Raw genomic sequence first — 27,953 nt, forward strand, 5'->3', positions numbered from 1 at the left:
ACCCTCTAATCACAGGCAGGAGACAGCTATTGCATGGGCTGAATAACTTTTTTGTACAGAAAAGTTCAATTCATGTGGTAGCATGGGAGTGCGGCACTCGTTGCTGGAAGGCCATGGTGGGCTGCAGGTGCCTGATGCCGGTGGGCTCTGGTAGTGTTGATTGGCTCCCAAGGGGTTAGTGCTTGGTTGGAGAGCCTACCATTCCTGGGATGAGGAGGATGGAGACTAGTGGAAGGCCTTGAGTGGAAGTGAGGGGAGAGCTTGACTCCTGGTGTTAGTCTCAACTTGTCTCTTCTTCTCGTGTCCGGAAAATATTTATTCCTCTCTGCAAAGTATTCCCATTGGCCATAGGAAATCTCTGGTTTTAGCCAGTGCCTATGTGATATCCTTATGGGAGTTAGATAGTTCTGGAGAAATGATTTGCAGGAAGACACATTGGTTAACTCCAATTTACATGAGGTATAGTAGAAATCCAGCCAACCTGACCGTGGCTTCCTCCTTTCCTGGTGTGTGCTTTAGATCGGGGTGGGCAAACTGTGGGCTGGATCCGGGCAAACTGTAGGCTGGATCCAGCCCACCAGCTGTTTTAAGCCGACCCTCGAGCTCCCTCTGTGGAGCAGGCCTTACCCTGCTTTGGCGCTGCAGCCGGGGAGCAGGGTCGGGTGCAGCTTCTGGAAGCCGTGGCATGGCCCCCCTCTGGTGCTCCTGCCGGGGAGCAGGGTTGGGGGCCGCTCCATGCAGTTCCCGGAAGCCCCGGCATGGCCCCCCTCCGGCTCCTACGCACTCCAAATGCCCCGCTCTAATGGCCCCCTCCGGTGCTCCAGTGGGAGCTGCAGGGGTGGTGCCTTTCAGATGGGACAGCATGCAGAGCCACCTGGCCGCGCCTCCACATAGGAGCCGGAGAAGGAACATGCAACTGCTTCCAGGAGCCGCTTGAGGTAAGCACCGCCTGGAGCCTGCACCCCTGAGCCTTCCCCTGTGCCCCAACCCCCTGCCCTAGCCCTGATGCCCCTCCGAACCCCTCGATTCAAGCCCGGAGCACCCTCCTGCACCCCAAACATCTCATCCCCAGCTCCACCTCAGAGCCTGCACCCCAAGCTGGAACCTGCACCCCTTCCCACACCCCAACCCCCTGCCCCAGCCCAGAGCACCCTCTTGTTACCCCAAACTCCTCATCCCCAGCCCCACCCTAGAGCCCGCATTCCCAGCCTGTGCCCTCACACACACCCCCATTCCCCCAGCCCAGAGCCCCCTCCTGCACCTGAACTTCTCATTTCTGGCCCCACCCCAAACCAGAGCCCTCACCCCAACCCCAATTTGGTGAGAATTCATGGCCCGCCATACAATTTCTATTCCCAGATATGGCCCCCGGGCCAAAAAATTTGTCCACCCCTGCTTTAGATGCATAAAGTCAAAACCTTCTGGGAGAGTTTCTCTAGGATGGTACCTTTTGCAATGTTAATTGCAATATCCAGTGGCTGGAAATGGAAGCAATTCAGAGAGCAAATAAGGCATAGATTTTTCAACAGTACGGGTATTTAACCATTGGAACAGCTTTTTGGGGCAGTGTGGTGGATTGTTCCATCACTTGAAATCAAGACTGGATGTCTTTCTAAAAGCTTCACCCCAAGTTATTGGACTAGACAGAGGAATTGCTGGGTGAAATTCTGTTATCTGTGCTGTGGCTGTCTGGGCTTCAAATCTTTAAATCTGAGCCTGAGACACTGAAGACAGCCAAGTGTGACTGGAAACCCCACTTGCCATAGAATTCTCTGCTTTTAAGATGTCAGGACTAACGAATGGCCAAACTCCCATTTGCTAACGTTCTGCTCCATGCTTGGATTTATTTTGCCTCGTGTAAGTTTAACGTTCTCTCTGTTTCCAGTATCGGGTAGTTGTGCCAATGATGGGGGCTGTATCAGACCTGTGTGAAGCTCTTTCCAAACTCTCCAAGATCCCTGCAGAAAATGTAAGACCAAGCACACACAATAATTTTGCTAATAAATGTGTTCTTTCTTTTTAAAGCATTTTATTATTGGAAAAACTTTGAAATGGACAATAAGCAAAGAAGAGCAAAATAGTAACTAAGCATTAACTAATTGTACTGATACATAACTCCTTGCTTGCCTGAATTCTAAAGAGAAAGCTATGACACAGGCAAGCCCTGTTCACTTTGTTACCTCCATTATAGTAATGACAGTAATAATGGTTTTAAAAAGGGTGTGTGTGTGTGAGGGAAGAGACAGAAAAATGACTGCCACTACCATTGCAACTTGTCTTAATTTATCCTTTTTACCCCTCATATTACTACTTTGGGGGTATCTATTCCTTAGAAACCTCCTTAGTAGCAACAGGAAATGGGATGTGCTTTATCTTGCTTAAGAAGTGAATAATTTTATTGTCCATTAAAACATCAGGCTTGAAACCTGTGGTTCGTGGGAAGTTGTCTGGATTCCCATGTATATAACTTGTTACCTCATGCCAGTTCAGAGGATTAGTTCAGTTCCTTTGTAGTTATTAAGTGTTTGGTTATTTCTGTCTTACATCCCAGCCTGTTGGGCCTTGATGCACTGGGATGTATGATGATATCTTCACAGGACAGTGGCCACTGTGCTTGACGTGAAGCCACTGGGAGCTGCAGGTACTCAATGCCTCTGAAAAATCAGGCCCAATTGTTATTCTCTGCCTCATTGGTCTGATTAGATTCAGTTAATAGTATGTCGGATCAACCATAAGGTGTCACTATAGAGTCTCCATCAACACTTTGGTGACGTGTACATGAAAAATGTCTGAGAAAGAAAAATGAGGAACTGTTTCTAGAATTGTGAATTATTTTAGTTTGTCTAACTGTCTCTAACTTCACTCTTTTAGATGGTGGTGACAGATGTTTATAATCACCGATTCCACAAAATTTTCCAAATGGATGAAGGGTTAAGTCACATCATGCCAAAAGACAACATCTTTGTGTGAGTAACCATCTCTTTGGAAAGTGCAGTGTTGAGAAGAATGTGCTAGGAGATGAGATTTTGGGCTTTCTATATATACAAGCTGAAATGTTTTTTCCAACCCCCAGCCTGCCTGTAGGTTGTCCTTCATGTAGTTGCTGCTCTTTGGCCCTATGTCTTTAACTAGGAGCTAACTGGGCAGTCTGGGGGCACCGTTCTCATGCATGTCCCCTCAGTGGATATGCTTTATTTCCAGTAGTGATCACAGTGTGCTAAGTGCTTTCCTGATATAAGTCAAGGTCTCTAGTCTGAGGAGCTCTTAAGTCTGAGTGATTATTTTCTAGTCACTTTGTGCTTATGTTCTATAATTTATAGGGATGCTGCCAACTTATTTTGATCTTCTGTTACTTATTTGTCTTGCTGTAATGCCTTTGAGACTTCAACAGAATTTGTGGCTCCCTTGTGCTGGGTGCTGTACATATACGAAGTAAGAGACAGTCTCTGCCCCAAGGAGGTTACAGTCTAAATAGACAAAGGGTGGAAGAAAGGAAGTAGTATTACCCCCATTTTGTAGATGAAGAATTGAGCCAGAGAGAGAAAACAACTTACCCAAGGTCACATAGGAAGTGAGAGACAGATGTGGGAATTGAACCTAGAGTCCTTAAGGCAGTTCCTTAACCGCAAGACCATTCTTCCTCTTTGTCTAAAAAAATGGGTTTTAGTCTGAGGCTTTGTTTTAGAAAGCTGTTTTGTTGCCTTTGCTGGTGTTTGTTTCTTGTGAAGTAGCTGATATGTCATTTAAGGATGATCACTGCATGACATTGCAGTCTTGTGCTGTCCTGTCACTCTAGTTGTTGTGGCATTGTCATTGAGTAGTAGTACCAGAGTTTCCAAAAAGCTCTCAGTATGTTATTTCCTGCAGCTGTAATTGTGAACTTCGTCATTGTGGGACAAGTTACAATTATTTGGAAGAACATTTGGATTCTGTGTAGTTTGTTCCTTGTGGTTGACATGTTGTGGGGTAGAAAGCAGTGTCTTCAGTTATTGAGTGCCAAGTTATATAATCCCCCAAATTATTAAAATGTATAGTCTAGAAAAACAAGAAATAGGCCAAATCTTAATAATTATGTCTCTTAATACCAACTCAGGGATATCACTCCCACTGTTTTAGTCACACACGGTCCTTTTTATGCCTCTGGACAGTGGTTCTCAACCCAGGGGTCCACGGACTAAGTTTGAGGTCCGCGAAAGACTTAGACTGAAAACTGACTGAACAGAATTCAACTCAACAATAGATTTCCAAGGGGGTCTGCACCTCCATTTGAAATTTCCAAAGGGGGCTGCAAATGAAAAAAGGTTGAAAATCACTGTCTTAGGGGACACCAGGATTGAAGACAAGCAAAACAGTCGCAGTTATTAACTATGACTATTTCCTTATTAAAGAAAGGAAAATATAAACAAAACACAAACAACATGCAATGGCTACTTCAATTACCGTTGCTTCTCTATGACTCTGTGGACAGCTTTTAATAGAGATTACACTTTAGAGAATGGGTCTGCACTTGGATGGGACACTTTTATGTAGGTAAACTACAGCCAAGGTTCATTAGTCCCAAAATCAATACTCAGTCCTCTCTGTGTGTCATAAATAACTGAAAAAGTTTATACATGGCAAAGGGTAGGTAAGTCCTGCCTGGTTTATTATGGATGAGCTAAATAGTTTATAAATACTCACTTTTTCCAATCTTAATTAATTGTTATATGCAGTGCTGTCGTAGCTATGTCAGTCGCAGGATATTAGACTGACAATGTGGGTGAGGTAATAGCTTTTATTGAACCAACTTCAATAACTAGTGCTAACTACTTATGCTAAACTATCTGTTCAACCTTGTATTTAGCTGGAACATCTGAGTACCTTTCCCAGACCTCAGGAAGAGCTTTGTGTATCTCGAAAGCTTGTCTTTCTCGCCAACTGAAGTTGGTTCAGTAAAAGATATTACCTCACTCACCTTGTCTCTCTAATCTTAACTAAATCCTATGGGTGGGGGGAAGAGTATTTAAATCAGTTACTTAAAAGAAGCCATTCTAAGAATGGTCTTGTAACAAGTCGTTAATGAATATTCGGAATCTTAAATGCTATACAAATCCCACAATTTCTGTTTATCAACTTTAGCTGGTGCTTCGAGTAGTGTCCCTTTGGGTGCTCCACTGCAGGTGTTCTTGAGCCCTTGACTGGAGAGTTTTCTGTTAGCAGTGTTTGTTTGGCCTGCACATGTAGCCTCTGTATCCTGATGCCGCACACCAAGACTATATAGGGATGCGTGGGTGAACTGCCTTCAGTTACTTCTCAACTGCTTTGGCCTGAGATGGAGCCTTAGCGTGTCTGCCTTGAGCGTGCCCAGGGCCAGCTCCAGGCACCAGCCGAGCAAGCTGGTGCTTGGGGCGGCAGATTGAACGAGGCGGCATTCAGCCCAATCCTAGGGTGGCACAGCCGCCTTTTTTTGTTCCAAGAGGCGCCCGGCAGGGCAGTCCTCGTCCTTCCCTCCCCACCAACCGGAGCAGAGCCCTCCTGGCGGGAGGGGCCGCGTGGCAGCGCCCTGCTGTAGCCTTGGCTGCCCCCCTTCTCTCTCTCTCTCCCGCCCGCCCGCTCCCTCCCCGTCCCCCTGCACCCGCGCTCCGGCTGCGCTGCAGGTTTTTTTTTGCTTTCCCGTTCTGGCTGCCCCGTGTTTGTTTGTTTTTTTTTTTTGCTTGGAGTGGCCAAAAAGCCAGAGCCGGCCCTGAGCGTGCCTCAGCTTGTACAGTTTATCCATAGTTTTTGGTTTAGGATTAGGTAGTGAATTTAGTTGTTAGTAGATAGTTTATAATTAGTTAGCTATGAGTAATGAGAGGATTTACTTGTTTTGTCTCCCTCCTGTTCCTCCGGGAGCCTTATTCTCCTGGCAGGGCATGCCTGGCTTCCAAGGTTTCAAATGTTGCCTTTCTTGTCGAGAGGCTATGTCAGTAAGTGGTGGCCACTCCAAGTGTGTTGTTGCTTGGGGGAGTCCCATGTCTCCCAGAAGAGCAACTTCTGTCTGGCCTTCAAATTTGGGGCAAGGAAGAACAGGGAAATTAAACTGAGGCTGCTGTTGAGGGCACTTCTACCCACTTCTGAGTCAGGTCAGGAGACTTCCACTGTACGCCTGTCTCTGGACAAATCCAGCATCCCTTCAACAGCGGTTGCAGGTTTTCCCTAGAAAGGGGAAGGCTATGGAAAGCCTCAGGGAAAGCATCAAAGAAGAGGCACTTGGCCTGTCATCATACAAAACTGATCTTGTCCTTTGTTAGATCTATGGTCTCAGAAGCTTCGACCTCTTGGCTTGGTACCATAGAGATGAAAGACTCCTCCTCTAGTACCAGTGGGGCCGGCGAGTCCCAGAGCTTTAAAGAGAAACGCAGCTCAGAGATGGTACCATCTATGAGAGACAAGGAGGGCAAGGATAAGCACTTCAGGGTGGAATCATCGGTTACAGCCCGCCACTGGTACCTGCCTACTGGCACCCTTGATGCCCGGTAAACCACAGCTCCAGATACCAATGGTCCCTGGGATGGTACGCTCCCAATCAGTGGTACCATCTACTTCGGCCACATTGGTACTGATCCGCCGCTCGGTACCGCAAGAATCATAGAATATCAGGGCTGGAAGGGACCTCAGGAGGTCATCTAGTCCAACCCCCTGCTCAAAGCAGGACCAATCCCCAACTAAATCATCCCAGCCAGGGCTTTGTCAAGCCGGGCCTTAAAAACCTCGAAGGAAGGAGATTCCACCACCTTCCTAGATAACCCATTTCAATGTACTCTAAGGACTTGTCTGAGATAGATGAACTAGAGTCCCCACTGCTCATGGGTACCAAGTGTCTCTTGGTACTGAGACCTCGATCCCCAGATTACCATCATCCTCTGGTACCATAGGACTCTCCACCCTTTTCGGTTGGTGCCTCTCCCCGCTCATTGGGAGGATATTGAGGAGAATAAGGGAGACTTCCATTCAGTCTCTATCTCTGTACAGGGTTCTCCTATGTTTCTGTGTAGGAACCTGTTTTTTGACATTCACAGAGAAGAGCCTTGTGCATGACAACAAGGGTGGTGGGATCCCTGGACTGCACATTGCCAGCAATTTGCCAGACCACAAACAGCTATACATTGTACAGTCATCAACTTCCACCATTAATGAGGCATTCCTGGACTCAGCTAACACTGTGTGGCAAACACCCACTACTATTGTAAAGGGACAGGTAAGAAATATTATGTTCCCCCTCAGAATTTTTCTTCTCCAGCCCTCCACCTCACTCCCTTGTGGTGCGTGCGGTAAATGAGAGGCGTAAGCAACACTACTTCAGATCTACCCTGTAAGGACCAAAAGAGGCTAGACCTTTTTGGATGGAAATCTTATTCATCCATGACCCTGCAATTTCAGATCACAAACTATCAGGTGATCATTACTAAATATAATTTTACAAGCTATAATAAATTTACTGAAATTTCTTCCACAGGGAAACATAGGGAACAATTTCAGTCCATCTTCTCACTTTTCAAGTGTCCTTGGAGGCCACAGACAACACTACCAGGTCCATCTTCAAAGCAGTTGTTATACGTAGGGTGATGACTCTGGCAGCTATAATCCCTTCAGTAGAGGCAGGTGATTTGTTTTCAACCTTTGACTTACAAGACAACTATTTCCATATAGCAAGATACCCATCACAGAGGAAAAACGTACATTTTACTATAGGGCAGGATCATTTTCAATACTGAGTACTTCTCTTCGGCCTCTCTCTGGTTCCACAGGTGTTCTCAAAGTTCCTGGTGGTAGTGGCTGCTTACTTCTGATGAGAAGAGATTCTAGTCTTCCTGTACCCTGACAAATCGCTGCTCAAAGGCTGATTTTATGAAGCAGTGCTGTCTTCTGCTCTCTCTTTTTCAGGAATTGGGTTTACATCTAAATGCAAGAAAATCCACAATTAGCCCCTGTACAGAAAATACAGTTGATAGGAGCATACTTGGATTCATTGGTAGATCCTACCTTTCCCACAAACAGGTTCATAACTTTGTCAGGTCGGGTCAGGACATTTCAAGGAAGTCCTTGAACTACAATAAGGAACTGTCTACAGCTCCTGGGACACATGGCAGTTTGCACCTTCATGACTGACCATGCAAAGCTATCCCTCTGCTGCTTTCATGGCTGGCTCAGAATGACTTATTCACTGGCCAGAGACACTTTGGACAGACAGGTCACAGTTCCCCTATAGATGAGGAACTCCCTAGACTGGTGGAAAAGAATTAGCCCAGCGTTTGTGCAGGCATCCCTTTCATTCACCTAGCTCCAGCAACAACCATAACAGCAAATGAATCACTTTTGGGATAGGGTCATCTCAGTGCCCTCACCACTCAGGGCAGATGGCCACCTCAGGAAACCAGTCTCCACCTCAGCCTGCTAGAACTTGGGGCAGTCAAGAACACTTGCTTTCATTTCTTACCCCTCACTGGGGCAAATCAGGATCATGACAGACAATGTGACCTGCATGTTCTATATCAACAAACAGGGAGGAGCAAGATCCATCTCCCTGTGCGCCAAAACTATGAAACTGTGGAACTGGTGTATAACCCATCAGATCCAATCTTTCAGCCGTCTGTCTCCCAGGCATTCAGAATGCCACAGTGAACATTCTCACTAGGCGCATCTCCTAGGACTACGAATGGGAGTTGGTCTTTCAGAGTTTCCAGTGTGTTTCAAAGGTGGGGATTTGTACAGGTGGATCTCTTTTCCATGTCCAAGAACAATAAGTGTCCTCTATTCTGCTCAAGAGGACGCTAGCCACCACCCTTGGACGAAGGGTCTGGTCTAAGAATTTCCTCCAACACAACTAATACTAAGGGTGCTGAACAAGATCAGACAAGACAAAGCTATGGTTATCCTTACAGTACTGATCTGGCTGATATATGCTTGGCACTCTTATCTACTCCACCTGTGCGTCCAGTTGTCATTCAAATTTCTGACCTTTTCCCATCTCCTTTCCCAGGGTGCAGATCATGTGTTTCACCCCATCATAGGGGTTCTCCACCTCCGAGCATGTTTCCTCACTGGTTCGTAGGGTTAGAATCTTCCTGCTCTGCAGAAGTGTAGCAGGTGTTACTGAACAGTAAAAAGGAGTCAACCCAAATTACTTACCTGCAGAAATCTGAGATGCTACCATTGGTGTCATTGTCACTGACTTGTGCTTGAATCTGTATTGCTATGTCATCCAGGATTACCTGTTGGATCTAAAGAAATCAGGGTTGTCAGCTTGACTAAGGTTCAGTTGGCTGCAATATCAGCGTTTAATCCTCCAGTAGAAAGGGTATACATATTTACTCATCCTATGTCATTAAGGTTTATTAAGGGTTTTGGGAATCTCTACTCCCCAGATTAGGACCCCGCTCCAACTTGGGTCTCAGCGTGGTACTTAAATATCTCACAAGACCTCTATTTGAACCAGTGGCAACGTGCATAACTCATCTATGAAGCTGGCGTTTTTAGTAGCTATCACATTGGCCCATAGGGTTGGAGAAATTGGGGCCGTGATGGCAGATCCCCCTTTCCAGTGTTCTTCAAGGACAAGGTATCTTTATGCCCATGCCCTAAATTCTTACCTAGGGTACTATTGGAATTTCATCTTAACCAGTGTTTTTGTCCAAAACTGCATAAGTCTCAGCAGGAAACCTGTTTTCATATCTTAGATGTTAGAAGGGTGTTGGCCTTCTACCTAGGTATAATCAAACAATTTTGGAAGGCACTTAGACTGTTTCCATCACAGACAGATCCAAGGGATCCACAATATCTCCCCAGAGAGTGTTGAGGTGTATCTCTGGGTGTATTATTGCTTGTTACAATATAGTCTCCCACCAGTGGTGTTCATCTCCCCCTACCCCCTCCAGAGGTGATAGCTCATTCTACCAGATCACAGGCAACATCCACAGAATTACTCAAGAACATTCCAGCATCTGAGATACGTAGGGCTACTACATGGGCTTCAGTACACATTTTCTAAACACTATGCCTTAATTCATGCCGCCAGATCCAATGCGGCACTTGGTAATGCGGTGCTATCTTCAGTTCTGGACTCAATTCCAAATCTCCCTCCTCCCTTTGGGATACTGCTCGGGAATCACCTGAAGTGGAGCACCCACAGGAACACTACTTGAAGAAGAAGAAGAGGTTTGAGATGTGTGTTCCTGTGGGTGCTCCACTATCTGCCCTCCTTCCCCTCTGCTTTGGACTGTTCTCTTAGGGCATTAGGAGAGAGAAAGGGAACTCAGGGTGATCTGCTTGCATAGCCTGTATAGTCTGGTGTGGTATAAGGATACATAGGAGCATGTGCAGGCTGAACAGATACTGCTAACAGAAAATCTCTGATCGAGGGCTTGAGAGGCACATGCACACCAGAAGTGGAGCACCCATAGGGACACATCTCGAAGAACTGCAGTTACTGCACAAGGTGAGTAACCCCTTTGTATACTCATTTTCCTTAACGTTAAATGAATGAAGACTTTAGAGTGCCTATAAAAGAAAACTCTGTCTGGGTTTAAACAAAGTCTTTTTCTTTGGAAAGGAAAGGGATGAAAAGGCCAATTGTTATGGCTTAATTTAAGCTCTTGGTTAACACCATCCCTAAACATTCCTGCAAAATCTGTTGCTTGTGGTAAAATTCATCTGTATATCAGAATAAAACAAGGTGAAATGGCCTTGATGATAAACCAGGTGCTACATATCACTTCTCTTTGAAATCCTAGAGAAGAATATGTTTAGGTCCCTTAACACAGGGGCGGTTTCTCCCTCTTGAGAAGATAGTTCACCTACAAGTCGCCATTAAACACTCCAACCAAACTCTCAATCTTTCTAACATTACATAAAATAAACTATATAGAATACTAAAACAAAATTGTGCTCCAAACTGAAAGTATACAGGGCAGTCTGGACTGACAGGTCTCCAGTTCCTTCTTACCGCCACATGGTCTCAGTCAGAATCCTCCGTGTCTGTTTTGATCTTCCTTTGCTGTGAATGTATGAATAAATTTAAATACTTTGTATTAGCTTAGTGTTTTTATAGTTATCGCAATACATTTAGTTCTCCCCACCTTGCAGTGCTTCTCCCTGCAAAGGGGGACTATAGCAAAAGTTCTGGGGTTCAAGAACTGTATCTCCCACCCCCCTTCCTTCTCCATTAGTGACAACCACCAGGGCTGCCTTTATTGTCTTGGGGAGGCTCATATTACCACCAAGTGCAGCATCTTCCACTCCTTTTCTCTCTGAATTCATGAGCTCCATCTGCAGAAGCACCTCATGGAGCAGGCCATGACACCCCATTCGGATTCAAACTCTGGAGACCACCCTGTAAAAGGGGTTCAGAAGGTGAGCAGCACCCCTCTGAGCATGAGCTCCAGAGTTGAGGCAAAATCTCTTTAAGTCTAAGAAACCCTCTCACTAGAGTAGGGAACAAGAATATAGGCGTAAGGACAGATCTCTGTCCAGATCTGCCTCTACGAGAAAAGATTCCTCCCCATCTCAATCAAAGTCAGGTGAGCCCTTGTGTGTGGGTCCTAAAGAATTAGGTCTGCATAAACCTTCTGTCCAAGAAGGATTGGCCAAAGGAAGAAGGATGTGACAATACTGACTCCAGCTCCATTCCACATATCTAATGATCAGTACCTAGCAGTTCCATCTGGGAGATCAGTGCTGGGACACCATCAGGGGATTCCACAATGGAGCTGTCGGAACACTAGACCCTTGAATGACCAGGATCTGCCAATACCCTCCTCAGGGGCTCCCCAAACCAAAAGGAAGACTAAAGCCTTTACCTCACTGGAGGATATATTTGCTCTGTCACACCCACAGTCTCTCCTGCTATCAGGCTGGGCTCTTCTTAAAGACATCCCTACATCTAGGAAAACCAGCTTGGGGGGAAGAGTATCCTCAACGACTATGTCTGCAACCATCTTCCCATCAGTACTGTCAGCACCACCGGCATAAGGGCCTATCATTTCATCAAGTGAATCTGACACTCTAGAGGAAGCTTCCCACCCGCAGGGGAAACAAGCCCGGTTGGAGACCAAAGAAGGTATTGGAACTGTCCACGTCCTTCTGAATATGGCTACCCAGGGGACTGCTGGTACCCGATGCCTTGGCCCACTCCTTCTCTGGTCAATCCTTACTGATTGCCCTGGGGCCTTTGGGATCCTTACAGTAGGCACCCTGGATCTGTGCAGGAATCACACTGATCCTCCTCTCCCAGCCAGTACCAACGGGCTCTGTCCGAATGCTTGGTGGATGAGATGGAGCCGATTGCACCAGTTCCAATAGGTATGTCATCCTTCTCGTCAGATGAGGCAATTGCTTCATCATCGCCTTTTCTACTTGATGACCTCAAGCAGTATCAGGAGTTGTTGCAGTGTGTGGCACTGAGCTGCATATACCTCTCAGAGCGGTCCAGGATATGCAATAGGACCTATTGGACATCCTCTGGCCCTTTGAGAGTGGCCCTTCCAGTTAGCCAAACCATTTTGGGCTCCACTAGATAAGTGTGGCATACCCCCGCCTCTTGTGCCCCTACCCCAGGGAAAGCTGAGAAATTATATTTCATGCCAGCTAAAGGGGCAGAGTTTTTATTCACTCATCTAGTGCCACACTCCTTAGTAGTGCAAGTGGCTAGAGAAAAGTCTAGGGTGTAGTACTCCAAGACTCCCCCAACTGACAAGGGCGCTAAACACCTCGACCTTTTGGGTAGGAAAGCATTCTTGATGACTAATCCACAGTTCAGAGTTATTAAGTACCAGGAGTTGTTAGCAAACAATGATTTCCTGAATTATGTCAAATTTGCAGACAGGGTGGATTAGATTTAAATCAAATTGATTTAAATTGTGATTTAAATCACTAGTCAGGAAGACTCAATTTAATCATGGATTTCTACATAAAAGTGCATTTTTGTTGTTAAAAACTTAATACATATTCTTCACAACTCAGAGATAGATGTAGATTTCATTTTTAGAAGGTACACACTATACATTTTTAAAGTGATTTATTTTGAAAACTTTTCAGATTAGTTTTACATCGATATCAGAAAACAAATGATTGTTTGGTTGTTCCATTTACCAAAGGTAATTGAAGCTGATATTTATGAAGTCACTGCGAGGTGAACTATCTCCAGTTCAACAGGTTAATCATTAAATTTGGAGGACTTTCTTGCCATGCTGTATTAGGAGGAGAACATCACCAGACAGACATTTAAATTATTTTATTTAACTAAAACAACAATGTTATGTATTCTGGATTTTTTTCTTCAACAGCAAACGTATCATATTTTAACAAAACAAGCACATGAATTTTTGAACTTAAATAGTCAAGTTTTTTTTAAAATCAGGTTGTTTTTGTTAATTGTTTAACTAAAATAGTTTAGGAAAAAGAGAAAATTAAATCAACTGTCACCAGGTCAACATGAGAAACTTAAAATATTGGCTTCTGCAGCTAACTCAGTCGTCTTCACCTTCATTTTCCTGTTTATTCATAATCTGGAAAAGAAAGAAAGCTTTCGTGCTTTTTCAGGTCCCAAACGATTTCTCAATTTGGAATGACTTAGTCCAAAGGAGGAAAATATTCTTTCTACACGAGCAGAAGAAGCTACTGCTGTTAAAAGTGAGATTATTACTTCAGCAGTCTCTGAATCCAGGTGCTTAAGTGACTTCCACCAGTTCACTTCCTTTAAAACATCATCAGCAAACATATATTTCTTGAATGGTTCACCCTTAACTCTGAAGTTTATTATAGTTGGCATTATGGAGGGACGATTGCTGGATGTCCATGTCATAGCCAACTCCTCTTCTTCAGCAGTTAAGATTTGACTCTGGTTCCGAGTATTGAGAATATTTGCAAGAAAATGAGCTGGAGATAGTGCTTGTCCCATTCGTTTTTTTTAATGCTTGTAATTTAACTCTGTCATTGCCTATTTCTCTTTAAGATCTCACTCAGTTACTTCCAGATTTCAACAGCATCAACAATAAAACAGCTATTTCCCTGCCTTTTGTTCAAGGCTACAGGAATAGGCTTCAGGATACTCAGCATGTGTTCAACATTTCTCTTTAGACCAATGTTGAGAACTTTGGCTGTGACAGTGCCATTTATTTTTTTTCAAGATTTTGTTCACAAACTGTCATTGGATTAGGCCAGTTCTTGATATAGTACTCAAAACAGTCCACTACCGAGTTCCATCGCATGTCTTGTGGGAGAGTTAGCTTGGTCCCTCCCACTTTTTTCAGAGCAGCTGATGCAAATTGGTTGTTACGGAAGGAATTTGGAATTTCAACATTAGCCTTTATTTCTGGAACAATGAAATCTTTGGCTAGGACTTGCATCAAATAAGCACTGCAACCATACATTATTAGCTTGGGATTCTCTTCTAAATTTCTTCTCCTCTTGGATACATTTGCAGCATTGTCTGTGACCAAGCTGCGTACTAGACATTTGAATTTTTTTCACTGTTTGTTATAGCTTTTACTGCTACTTCTTGTAAATATTCTGCTGTGTGTGCATTTCCTGATGTATCAATTGTTTCTGTAAGGAAGACATTCTGTTTTTCTGTTGTCACACAAGCGCATACAACAGGATCATTCTGGACATTGCTCCACCCATCAAGACTCAGGTTAACAATTTTACCCTCTAGCCCTTTTGCACACTGCTCAATTTCTCTTTCATACACTTTATTCAGCAATTTGCCTGCAACATCTGCTTTGTTGGGTGGATTGTATCTTGGTCTTAATACCTAAACCATGTTAATTAAGTGTGGGTTCTCAATTGTATGGAAAGGAGAGTTTGTTGCATAAACAAACCGGGCAATTTTTTTCATCAATTACCTCTTTTTGTAATCTGCTGGTTCTTATCACAGACTTATCTATGGTTATTTCTGGATGATGGAGTATTTCTTTTTTCCTTTTGGCAGATAACTCTGAAACTATAGAAAATGATGGTGATCTTGAAGGTGGATAGTCTTCAGATTCCTGTATGTTGAGGATGGATTCTCCTAAATCAAATAAGTCAATGCAGTTATTTAATTATTATTACCATACTGCTCATTTAGTATTACTCATTGCATTCACTGACAGTCAGTACTATTGCAAGGTGAAATTGTAAAAGGAAGATTTGCGTATTTCAGCTATTTATTTTTTTATCACAACTGCATCTAAAATTATAGTACAGTGGAGTAACTACTATATTTTTTGCTCAAACATGAGAATTCAAGAATAGTCGAGAAGGAAGACAGGCAGTCCTTAAGAAAGAAGTATGAAATAAAAAAGTTTACCAACCTGAAGATCCTGCATATTCAGACATGTTCCTTTCATCATCTTCCATGCAGCTTCCTCCTGAGAAGGAACACTTCTCATGATGTTGTTTCATTCGGGCAAGCAGGCCTTGCATTTCTTTGTTGCGCTGTTTGCATTTTGCACGCATGTCTGTCTTACCCACAGATAGAGGAACTTCATTAAAATATTCCCAAACTGGGTCTCTTTTATGGCCTGCTGCCATTATAGGTTTTCCCTTCTGGTGAGAGAATGGTATGGTAGATCTCAAATCAATGAAAGCTACACTCAGAAAGACCTCAAGACTTCTGGAATATGCTGCTCAAACAGTTTCACTTTTGTTTCTACTGCCTGTCCCTCCCTTCTCACATTTATCTCCAGACTTCTTCTCGTTGTCGAGATCTATTCCACCCCCAACAATCTTCTATTCACTGAACTTTTTGAAACTTTGCACTTTTAGAGAAAGGTAAGGGATTGACTCTGTGTACACAAATTTGCAGAGGGACAATAGGGTTGAAGTCTGTTATTTCTCACTTCTATATATTATTTATTTTATTTATCTAAAAACATTTTTGCGGTTAACAAGCATATTATTTCTGGAGACACAAATCCACAGTTTGAGAACTGCAAAACTAAGCATCTCTGATGGTATCTTCTGGCTGAGCACTGAGTCCCATTGGGTAGATTAAGCTAAATAATCTATACAGAAGCCCCTGGAACCCCATACGATTGGGTCCCTAATCCATGAACTATTGGAACTCATTAACAGAACTTTTTTCTTAAACATTACATGAATATATTGTCTCACACTATAGAATTAGAATTTATAACCCCTATTCCATTATGAGACATTATAGCTCAAAGATATATCTTAATTAAAACTATTGTCGGAGAAAAACAGAGTTCTCACTATTTGTTTGGGTACAGCAAGTCAGATGCTTTATTAACTCTCACAACTGCGCAGAGGGAGAGAGCTAAGCAGGTCTTTCAACAGGTAAACAATTACAGCAAGCATTTATACCTTTTGTTACAGACAATAATAAGCAACAGCTGCATTTTGTTTATACATAGGTCATTCTGATATCTTGTTTTGCTCACTAATGTAGACTCTTAGTCTACATTCCATATTATCTACACAAGGTCGCAGCAACTTCTCACACAGTTCTTTCCCACTCGCCTCACACATTCCTCGCTTCTACAAATCTCGCGTTATTAGGGTTACAGTTAGCCTAACCCTATTTAAATAATCAATATTTTTTTTTTTTTTTTTTTTTAAATCACTGATTTTTGTCCATGCTGTTTGCAGACTTTAAAACAGACTTTCCCAGGAAAACAAGGCCCAGTACCAAACCCTTATTGATGAAGGCAGGCTGCTGGCCAAGACATCACTTCAAGTGGCAGTAGATACAGCTGATACTGCCCGTAGAGCCATCACTAGAGCTGTAGTCAAAAGGCATGAGTCATGGTTGCATGGTTCCCTAAGATGGTCCAGAGTACCATTGAGGACCTTTCCTTTCACATGTCTGACTTGTTTAATGAGAAGACCAATTGTTTCTTGACACATTCAAAAAGACTTTAGAACAGCCCTCTGCTCCCTGGGCATTTATGCCCTGGCCTCGAAGAGGAAACATCACAAGCCACCCTATAGGCCCAGACCACCATCTCCTCAGGTGTTCTATCATCAATGTGTATATGATCCTGCATGTTAGAAGTAAAGGGCCATAACTTCACCTATCATCCAAGGGGTTTTTCTGATGGTATGTTCAAGGACTGCGTACTGACATTATTGGCATACCTCGTTGTCTCTTATGCCTTTGGAAGCTGAATTACCCTCTTTGCTCTCAGCTGGGCAAAAATAATTACAGACATGTGGGACTAGACGTCATCCACTAAGGCTACATTATTGAGTTTCTCACCTCCCCACCACAAACCCTCTTCCTGGCTCCTTTTCAGGGACCACTCTCTCACAAGGAGATTCTTCTTCAAGAGGTAAATTCTCTTATCCAGAAAAGAGTCATAGAACCAGTACCCCCTCAATATCAGGGGAAGGGGTTCTATTCCCCATATTTCTTGGTCCTCAAGAAATCCAGTGGATGGAAACCGATTCTTGATCTTCACCAACAATGTATTCAACGAAAAATTAGAATTCCACATGGTCACATTGACATCAATAATCACCTCTCTGAAAGGGGGCACTTGGTTCATGGCCCTTGATATTAAAGACATGTACTTTCATATAGACATTTACCCATCCCACAGAAGGTTCCTCAGATTCCTCTTTGGGCAGGACTGCTTCCAGTTCAGACTCTTTCCATTTGGGCTAGCTTTGCATAACATGCTGCTGTGGCTACATAGAATTGTGAGCTACTCTGTTACCCATTTGCCTCAGCAAGAGTGAGCTTTGCTGGAGATTAGCTTTTGTGTCAGCTCCCAGCATTCCTACTTCGTTTATCTTTCCTCAAAAAGTCTACTTTGAAACCCAAGATGTCCATAGACTTCATAAGAGCAACCCTGGACTCAACTACAGCAATAGCCTGTCTTCCCACAGAGAGATTCCACATCAAAAGTGATCTAATAAAACAGGTCACCCTCAGTCAAGTCAGTCAAGTCTTGCCTTTTCCTCCGTGACCATATGGCCTCATGTACCCTTGTTACACCGTTTGCCAGGCTCCATCTGCACTGCCTACAAACCTGGCTTCAGTCTGTCTACTCACCAGAAAAACTAATCATGAGTGCCAAAGTAAGAATTCCAACCAAGGTTTTGGCTTCGCTCACTCAGTGGACAAAGCCGGAGAAAGTTTGGGTGGGAATTCCCTTCTTCACACCTGTACCCAAGGTGACTATAATCACAGATGCTGCTTTATTAGATTGGGGAGTTCATATAAACAATCGCATCACACAAGGCACCTGGACCACTCAGAAGGCCAGGACATACATCAATGTAATGGAATTAAGGGCAGTCTGTTGGGCGTGCAATGCATTCTTCCTGCTCATCTGATCCTGACATATCCAAGTAATGTTGGACAAAATGACAACTATCTTCTACATAAACAAGCAGGAGGGAACAAATTCCCTCCTCCTGTGTGTGGAGACAGTCGACCTCTGGAATTGGAGTATCAAATACCACATAACCCTACTAGCAGTATGTGACGGTGCCACCTATAAGGCTTTATGGAAATATGCTTTGTGTGTGTGTGTGTATATATATATATATTGTGACAAAGTTCCTCCTCTATCTTGGTGGGTCCTGTGCTTATTGGCGGATTTTCTTGCCGCAGAGATTCACCATGTGGGTTGGGGAACAGCCCAGAGACCTTCCCCTCTGGAAGAACCCACAGTCCAGGTCCATTGGGAGGTTTGGGGGGAACCCGGGCCCGCTCTCTACTCCGGGTTCTGGCCCAGGGCACTGTGAACTGCAGCTGTCTATAGTGCCTCCTGTAACAGCTGCGTGACAGCTACAACTCCCTGGGCTACTTCCCCATGGCCTCCTCCAAACACCTTATTCTCACCACAGGACCTTCCTCCTGGTGTCTGATAACGCTTGTGCTCCTCAGTCCTCCAGGAGCACACCCTCTCACTCTCAGCTCCTTGCTCCCAGCTCCTCACACTCCCATCACAAACTGAAGTGAGCTCCTTTTAAAACCCAGGTGCCTTGATTAGCCTCCCTTAATTGATTCTAGCAGCTTCTTCTTAATTGGCTTCTTAACTGGTTCTAGCAGGTTCCTGATTACTCTAGTGTAGCCCCTTCTCTGGTCACTCAGGGAACAGAAAACTACTCATCCAGTGACCAGTATATTTGCCCTCTACCAGACTCCTGTACCCCACTGGTCTGGGTCTGTCACATATCCCTCCCCCCTGCTCAACGCCAAGGGATTGGGCAGCTTGGGACGCCAGACAGTGCACACGTGACAAGCCATCGGCGTTGCCATGATGGCTCCCTGCTCTGTGTTGCACACTAAACTGGAAAGATTGGAGGGATAAGAACCATCTGGTCACCCTTGTGTTCTTCTCCTTGTTCCGCTGCATCCATTGAAGAGGGGCATGGTCAGTTACGAGGACAAATCTGTGCCTGAGCAGGTAGTAGCGCAATGTTTCCATGGCCCATTTTACAGCAAGGCATTCTCTCTCCACCACTGCATAGTTTTGTTCCCTTGGAAGGAGTTTCCGACTGAGGTATAGAATTGGGTGTTCCTCCTCCCCGACCATCTGTGATAGAACGGCCCCCAACCCTACTTCCGATGCATCTGTCTGCAGGATAAACTCCTTAGTGAAATCAGGGGCTATCAGTACAGGGTTACTGCAGAGGGCAGTCCGTAGGTCTGTGAATGCTTCCTCTGCTGCGTCAGACCATCTTACCAGATCAGGTCCATGGGCTTTCACTAGGTCTGTCGGGGGGCTTGCCCTTGTGGCAAAGTGGGGGATAAATCGTTGGTAATACCCCACCACACCTAGGAACGCCCGGACTTGTTTCTTGCGACTTGGTCGGGGCCAATTTTGGATGGCCTCTAACTTATTCACTTGGGGTTTTACCAAACCTTTTCCCACAATGTAGCCAAGACATTTGGCCTCTGTAAACCCTACAGCACACTTGGCAGGGTTTGCTGTAAGGCCAGCTCGCCTGAAGGTATCGAGGACTGCTTCCACCTTCTCCAGGTGGGTTTCCCAGTCTGGGGTATGAATGACCACATCATTCAAGTAGGCAGCAGCATAACTGTTATGCGGGCGTAATAGCTTGTCCATGAGGCGCTGGAAGGTAGCTGGGGGCCCCATGTAGTCCAAAAGGGAGGACAGTATATTGAAAAAGACCCTCTGGTGTAGAGAACGCAGTCTTTTCTTTTGCGTCTTCTGCAAGAGGAATCTGCCAGTACCACTTTGTCAAGTCTAGGGTAGTCAAGTACCGGGCATTACCCAGACGGTCCACTAGCTCATCTATGCGAGGTATGGGGTACTCATCAAACTGGGATACTTTGTTTAGTCACCGGAAGTCATTGCAATATCTTGTGGTGCCATCAGGTTTGGGCACCAGCACGATTGGGCTGGACCACTGACTGTGGGATTCTTCGATGATCCCCAACTCCAGCATTTTTTTTACTTCTGCTTTTATTTCCTCCCTTTTTGCCACTGGCACCCAATAGGGCCTCATTGTTACTCTGGCCCCAGGGTTCGTGACGATGTGGTGATATGTCTCGGTTGTTCGACCCGGTTTTGTCGAGAACACATCTTTGTTCCGGAAGATCATCTCAGACACCTCATTCTTCTGGTATGGTGTTAAATCGGGAGACACTCTCACCTGTTTGGAAGGCTTGTTTTCCTGGGTTAGGTCTTTTTGGACCGTTGTGCATGCCAGGGTTTCAGAAGGTTAACGTGATAAATCTGTTCTTGTTTTCTACGTCCTGGCTGCTGCACCTTGTAGGTTACTTCCCCCATGGGTTCAACCACCTCATAGGGCCCCTGCCATTGGGCCAGAAGCTTGCTTTCTGCCGTGGGTAGCGACACCATAACCTGATCCCCTGGTTGGAACTGTCACACTTTTGCCTGGTGATTGTAATGGGTTCACTGGGCCTCCTGTGCCTTCTCCAAATGTTCCCGTACAATAGGGGTAACCCGGGCTATCCGGTGTCGCATCTGCATTACATGCTCTATTATATTTCTCCTCTCATTGGGTTCCTCTTCCCAGATCTCTTTGGCAATATCTAGTATGCCACGGGGGTGACGCCCGTATAATAACTCAAAGGGGGAAAACCCAGTTTAGGCCTGAGGTATCTCCCGGATAGCGAACATAAGGTAAAGTAGTAGGGTGTCCCAATCCTTCCCGTCCCGACTTACCACCTTCCTTATCATAGCCTTGAGAGTTCAGTTAAACCTTTCTACCAACCCATCAGTCTGCAGATGGTAGACCGAAGTTCTCAGGGTATGTATATGGAGTAGCGTACAGCGGTCCTTCATTAGCTTTGTCATAAATGGGGTTCTTTGGTCAGTTAATATCTCCTTCGGTAGCCCCATTCGGGCAAAGATCCCCACCAGCCGTTTGGCTATAGTTTTAGAGGCCGTGTTCCGCAGGGGGAGGCTTCTGGGTAGCGAGTAGCATAGTCCAAAACAAGTATATATTGGTGGCCCCGAGCCGTCTTCTCCAGGGCTCCCACTAGGTCCATGGCTATTCGCTCGAAGGGGACCTCTATGATGGGAAGGGGTACTAAAGGTGCCCTCAAGTGGGGACGGGGACTGTGCAGCTGACACTCCGGGCAGGAGGCACAATACCTCTGCACTTCTGGCCCGGAGTACATGAAGAAGAACCATCGTTGGACTCGTGCCAGGGTCTTCTCTACCCCCAAATGTCCCCCAAAAAGATGACTATGAGCAAGACTTAATACAGAGTTCTGGTGTTTTTGAGGTACTAGGATCTGCTGTACCTTCTGCTCCTGCATAGTACTGGTGCAACCCAGTATAAGAGATCCTTCTTCATTATGAAGTAGGGTCCTGGTCCCTGGGTTTTCCCTTCCATCTATTTCAGTCACCTCCTTCCTAATGTTGTCATACCTTGGGTCTTCTGCCTGGTCCTGTCCAAAATTTCCTCTCCCGGGGCTAATCTGCCCAAGATCTAGGGGCCCAGTCTCTGTTGCCTCTACTGGTTCAGAAGCATTAGGGTGGGGGTCAGACTCAGGTGCTTGTCCCTCTTGAGTGGCCTTCTTTTCAGCTGCACGGATCTGCCTACCTACAAGAGCGACCCTCTGGCTTTGGGTCAGTATTCGCGTTCCCAAGGCCTTAGCTGCCCTTCTTTCCCTTTTTGTCTTTCTACCCTGTCTGGGAGTGGAGAACAAATCTGGGGATATTTCAGAGAAGATTGGGGGTTGACAGTCTGCTGTGGATGCCTCACCAATTTTAGGGTTCCCATCTTTCTCCAATTCCCCTACTGGGAGTAAGTTTCCAAACCCTGGGAAGTCCCTCCCTATGAGCACCAGGTATGGGAGTTTAGGGACTATACCTGCTGCTACCTCAGTAGTGTTCCCTTGGATCTCGATTTTTACTGGGATGGTGGGGTAGTAACTAACTGTCCCATGGACATGTTATCCCCGTATGTTTAGCCTATAGCAGCTGACTACGCTTCACGAGCTTCCCTGAGATGAGCGTGATAGCACTCCCCGAATCAACCAGTTCCGTGGTCTCTACCCCATTTAGTTTCACTGGTCTGGTATACATATGTGGGGTTAGTGAGACCCCCACAAGGTGGATTAGGGAGCATGGATCTGCCCAGTTCCCCAGGTTACACTGCATAGGCTCCTCAGCATTGGGACACTGTGCAGCTATGTGTCCCCACTCCCCGCAGGCATAACATCTGTATGGAGCCCTAGGTGTTCCCCGGTCTCTTGGTTTGGGCAGTCTAACATCATGATTCTCTTCTCCCTCAGTGCTTCAACTCTTTATGGCCTCTGATGGGCCTTCAGCCTCTCTCTTTTTCCTCCTGGGCCCTCCTGGTGGCCCAGTCACCCGAACTTTAGGGCTTGGTGCTGCTAGTTTAACTCAGGGTGCCTCTTCCTTAACTGGTCGGGTCAGCTCCCTCGCTGTCCTTCGCCTCTCTACCAGGGCGACAACCTCGTCATAGGTGGAGGGTTCGTTCTGGCTTACCCAGGCACGAAGGTCTGGTGGTAGTCCCCTCATGTATCGGTCGATGACCAGAACCGCTAGTATCTCTTCTGGACTCTGGGACTCTGTTTGCAACCACTTTCGTGCGAGATGGATGAGGTCATACAATTGGGACCGCGGAGTTTTGTCTTCCTGGTACCTCCAACCGTGATACTACTGGGCCCACACTGCTGTCGTTATCCCAGATCTGGCCAGGATCTCTGCTTTCAGCTGGGGGTAGTCTGCCTCAGCCTCTTCAGGCAGATCATGGTAGGCCTTCTGGGCCTCCCCACACAGGAATGGGGCAAGGATGCCGGACCACTGATCTTGAGGCCAGGCCTCCCATAGGGCTGTCCTCTCAAAGGCCAGAAGGTATGCCTCTACATCATCCTTCGGTGTCACTTTCTGCAGCCAATGGCTGGCCCGTATGAGCCGCGTCCCATCATGGCCACAGTTCAGCTCTGTAAGGGACTTCACCTAGTTTACCAGTTCCCGCAACATGGACCAGGCTGCTCAAGACCGAGCAATCGGCAGGTGATTAGTCTCTTGCTGCAGCCGCACTGCCTCCTGTTGGGCGGCTGCCTGGACACGGGTAGCCTCCTGCTGGGCCACCGTAGCTTGTATCAGTGCCCGTATTACGTCATCCATTGTGGTGAAAAAAATAAACCCTCTCCTTTTTTTTGTTTTTGTTTTTTAATCACCCTCCTTCTTCCGCCACGCTGTGCACCCCAAGATCCCACTGCTGACACCAGTGTGACAAAGTTCCTCCTCTATCTTGGTGGGTCCTGCGCTTATTGGCGGATTTTCTTGCCGCAGAGATTCACCATGTGGGTTGGGGAACAGCCCAGACACCTTCCCCTCTGGAAGAACCAACAGTCCAGGTCAATTGGGAGGTTTGGGGGGAACCCGGGCCCGCTCTCTACTCCGGGTTCCAGCCCAGGGCCCTGTGGACTGCAGCTGTCTATAGTGCCTCCGGTAACAGTGCATGACAGCTACAACTCCCTGGGTTACTTCCCCATGGCCTCCTCCAAACACCTTCCTTATTCTCACCACAGGACCTTCCTCCTGGTGTCTGATAACGCCTGTGCTCCTCAGTCCTCCAGGAGCACACCCTCTCACTCTCAGCTCCTTGCTCCCAGCTCCTCACACTCGTACCACAAACATAAGTGAGCTCCTTTTAAAACCCAAGTGCCTTGATTAGCCTCCCTTAATTGATTCTAGCAGCTTCTTCTTAATTGGCTCCAGGAATCCTAATTAGCCTGCCTGCCTTAACTGGTTCTAGCAGGTTCCTGATTACTCTAGTGCAGCCCCTTCTCTGGTCACTCAGGGAACAAAAAACTACTCATCCAGTGACCAGTATATTTTCCTTCTACCAGACTCTGTACCCCACTGGTCTGGGTCTGTCACAGTATATCTGTATATATGTATATGTATGTGTTTTATGCTACATATGCCATGTAACATATCTCTGTAAAGGTTATGATCTACTGAATCTATTGATCCTATTTGTATGTATGTATCATTTTTGTATTTGAAGTTATGAATATTGGCTGCATACTTTTTTGATTCTAAGTAGGCTGTAGTGAAGCAGTTGGTCAGCTTCCTGAGAAAAAACTATTCTCAGTAAGTGCCCAATCAAGAAACACTTAAGCCTACAATGAACTTGGAGACACCAGTCCACATCTGGGCTTTCCCAGGAATATGGCTTGGCTGGTAAGGAACTGAGTCATGCATGGGCATGTGACTTGCCCAGGTGACTCCAAAACTCCATTCTGTAGCTGGACTTTGCATAGGAGAGAGGAGGGGGTCTCCACCCAAAAAAGAGAGTCTATTTAAGCCCAGGGGAGACCCCTCCATTTTGTCTTCAGCTGGCTAAAAAGAGGGCCTCTTCGCCCCCAAAGATACCTGAAAGAAACTGGAACAAAGGACTGTGACTGCAAGGGGTGTGAGTGATTGCTGGACCCAGACTAAAAGGAGATTAGTCTATAAAAGGAAGCATTCTGAAACTGGTGAGGATCTTAGCTGTATTCAGTTTCTTACTGTATTAAACATAGACTTGCGTGTTCTATTTTATTTTACTTGGTAGTTCACTTTGCTCTGTCTGTTATTACTTGGAACCACTTAAATCCTCCTGTCTGTATTTAATAAAATCACTTTTTACTTATTAATTAACCCAGAATATGTATTAATACCCGGGGGAAGGGGAGGGCAAACAGCTGTGCATATCTCTCTATCAGTGTTATAGAGGACGAACAAGTTGAGTTTACCCTGTATAAGCTTTATACAGGGTAAAACAGATTTATTTGGGTTTGGACCCCATTGGGAGTTGGGCATCTGAGTGTTAAAGGCAGGAACATTTCTGTAAACTGCTTTCAGTTAAGTCTGCAGCTTTTGGGGCAAGTAATTCAGACCCTGGGTCTGTGTTGGAGCAGATGGGCATGTCTGGCTCAACACGACAGGGTGCTGGGGTCCCGAGCTGGCAGGGAAAGCAGGGGCAGAAATAGTCTTGGCACGTCAGTTGGCAGCGCCCAAGGGGGAGGCTTCTGTGATCTAACCCGTCACACAGTATACCAGCCAGACATACACAACTCCCTAGCAGAGACTCTCAGCAGACATTTTTTCAACAAACCACGAATAGGAGAGTCATGATTCCATTCTCAATGATCTCTGCAACCAAGGAGGAACACCATCCTGCAATCTCTTTGCCTCACCAGGGAACAGAAAACTCACTCTGTACTGCTCCAGAGTGGCTCTGGGCTGAGACTTGAAGGGCGACACCCTTCAAGTAACCCTGGACGGATCACTTCACATATGCCTTCCCTTTCATCCCACTGATACCACAAGTCCTGTGAAAAATCCATCATGACAGAGCTCAGGTAATCCTCATCGAGCCCAACTTGGCCCAAGGCAGTTCTGGTTCTTGGACCTCATGAAGCTTTCAACCTGTCTGCCCATCAACCTCCGACCATTTCTGGATTTGCTGATGCAACACAGCAGCACAATCATTGAATATCAGGGCTGGAAGGTCATCTAATCCAACCCCCTGCCCAAAGCAGGACCAATCCCCAACTAAATCATCCCAGCCAGGGCTTTGTTAAGCCTGACCGTAAAAACCTCTAAGAAGGTGATTCCACCACCTCCTTAGGTAACTCATTCCAGTGCTTCACCACCTTCCTAGTGAAAAAGTTTTGCTAATATCCAACCTAAACCTCCCCCACTGCAACTTGAGATCATTACTCTTTGTTCTGTCATCTGGTACCACTGAGAACAGTCTAGATCCATCCTCTTTGGAACCCCCTTTCAGGTAGTTGAAAGCAGCTATCAAATCCCTCCTTATTCTTCTCTTCTGCAGACTAAATAATCCCAGTTCCCTGAGTCTCTCCTCATAAGTCATGTGCTCCAGCCCCCTAATAATTTTTGTTGCCCTCCGCTGGACTCTTTCCAATTTTTCCACATCCTTCTTGTAGCGTGGGGCCCAAAACTGGACACAGTACTCCAGATGAGGCCTCACCAATGTCAAATAAAGGGGAATGATTATGTCCCTCGATCTGCTGGCAATGCTCCTACTTATACCGTGCAAAATGCTGTTAGCTTTCTTGGCAACAGGGGCACACTTTTGACTCATATCCAGCTTCTCGCCCATTGTAACCCCCTAGGTCCTTTTCTGCAGAACTGCTGCCTAGCCACGTGGTCCCTAGTCTGTAGCAGTGCATGGGATTCTTCCGTCCTAAGTGCAGGACTCTGCACTTGTTCTTGTTGAACCTCATCAGATTTCTTTTGGCCCAATCCTCTAATTTGTCTAGGTCCCTCTGTATCCTATCCCTACCCTCCAGAGTATCTACCACTCCTCCCAGTTTAGTGTTATTTGCAAACTTGCTGAGGGTGCAATCCACGCCATCCTCCAGATCATCAATGAAGATACTGAACAAAACTGGCCCCAGGACCGACCCTTGGGGCACTCCGCTTGATACCGTTTGCCAACTAGACATGGAGCCAGTGATCACTACTCATTGAGCCCGATGATCTAGCCAGCTTTCTATCCACCTTATAGTCCATTCATCCAGCCCATACTTCTTTAACTTGTTGTCAAGAATACTGTGGGGAGACTGTATCAAAAGCTTTGCTAAAGTCAACGACTAACAAGTCCACTGCTTTCCCCTCATCCACAGAGGCAGTTATCTTGTCATAGAAGGCAGTTAGGTTAGTCAAGAATGACTTGCCCTTGGTGAATCTTGCTAGCTGCAACTCCAGGTGTGATTTGGCCTTTCTGATTTCACTCCTGCATTCCTGAGCAATATTTTTATACTCCTCCCTGGTCATTTGTCCAATCTTCCACTTCTTGTAAGTTTCTTTTTTGTATTTAAGATCAGCAAGGATTTCACTATTAAGCCAAGCTGGTCACCTGCCATGTTTACTATTCTTTCTACACATCAGGATGGTTTGTTCCTGCAACCTCAATAAGGCTTCTTTAAAATACAGCCAGCTCTCCTGGACTCCTTTCCGCATCATATTAGCCTCCCAGAGGATCCTGCCCATCAGTTCCCTGAGGGAGTCAAAGTCTGCTTTTCAATCAAGCATCCCAACCCAGTGCCACTACAACTCAAGACCTGATATTTGGATAGACATCAGAGGTAGAGCGCACATGTTCAGTAGTGGTTCAATCCATCCTCAACCATAGCAGGAAGGATTCTACCAGGAAGTATTATTCAGCCAAATGGAAGCATTTCTTCTCTTGATCATGATAACACCAGTCATCTCCAGAATCTGCTGGGATCCCAGCTATCCTCAATTACCTACTCACCATTAAGACATTGGGTTTTTCTGTCAGTTCCCTACAGGCCCATTGGGCAGCAATCAGCACCTATCAAGGATCACACTATCTTCACTCATCCTACAACAACTAGATTCTTTAACGGACTTCTTAGATCTTTTCCACTGGCGGAGTAGCCAACATCTCCATGGGACCTCAACCTTGCTCTTTCACTTCTCATCAAACCTCCTTTCAAACCATTAGCCATCTGCTCTGTTTGA

The 27,953-nt window shown here is 45.7% G+C and overlaps 1 protein-coding gene across 3 annotated transcripts in view; it reads left to right on the plus strand.

Annotated features, from left to right (window-relative positions):
• Positions 1-27,953, plus strand: part of USP4 (ubiquitin specific peptidase 4) — a 156,066-nt gene that overhangs the window by 88,672 nt on the left and 39,441 nt on the right. For all 3 annotated transcript variants that reach the window (XM_054033998.1, XM_054033999.1, XM_054034000.1), the window contains 2 exons: positions 1,886-1,969; positions 2,872-2,966. In XM_054033998.1, the coding sequence (XP_053889973.1) occupies positions 1,886-1,969; positions 2,872-2,966 (179 nt within the window). The remainder of the gene's footprint in view (positions 1-1,885; positions 1,970-2,871; positions 2,967-27,953) is intronic.

This window comes from Malaclemys terrapin, chromosome 7, assembly GCF_027887155.1.
Source record: "Malaclemys terrapin pileata isolate rMalTer1 chromosome 7, rMalTer1.hap1, whole genome shotgun sequence".
NCBI classification, from domain to species: domain Eukaryota; kingdom Metazoa; phylum Chordata; order Testudines; family Emydidae; genus Malaclemys; species Malaclemys terrapin.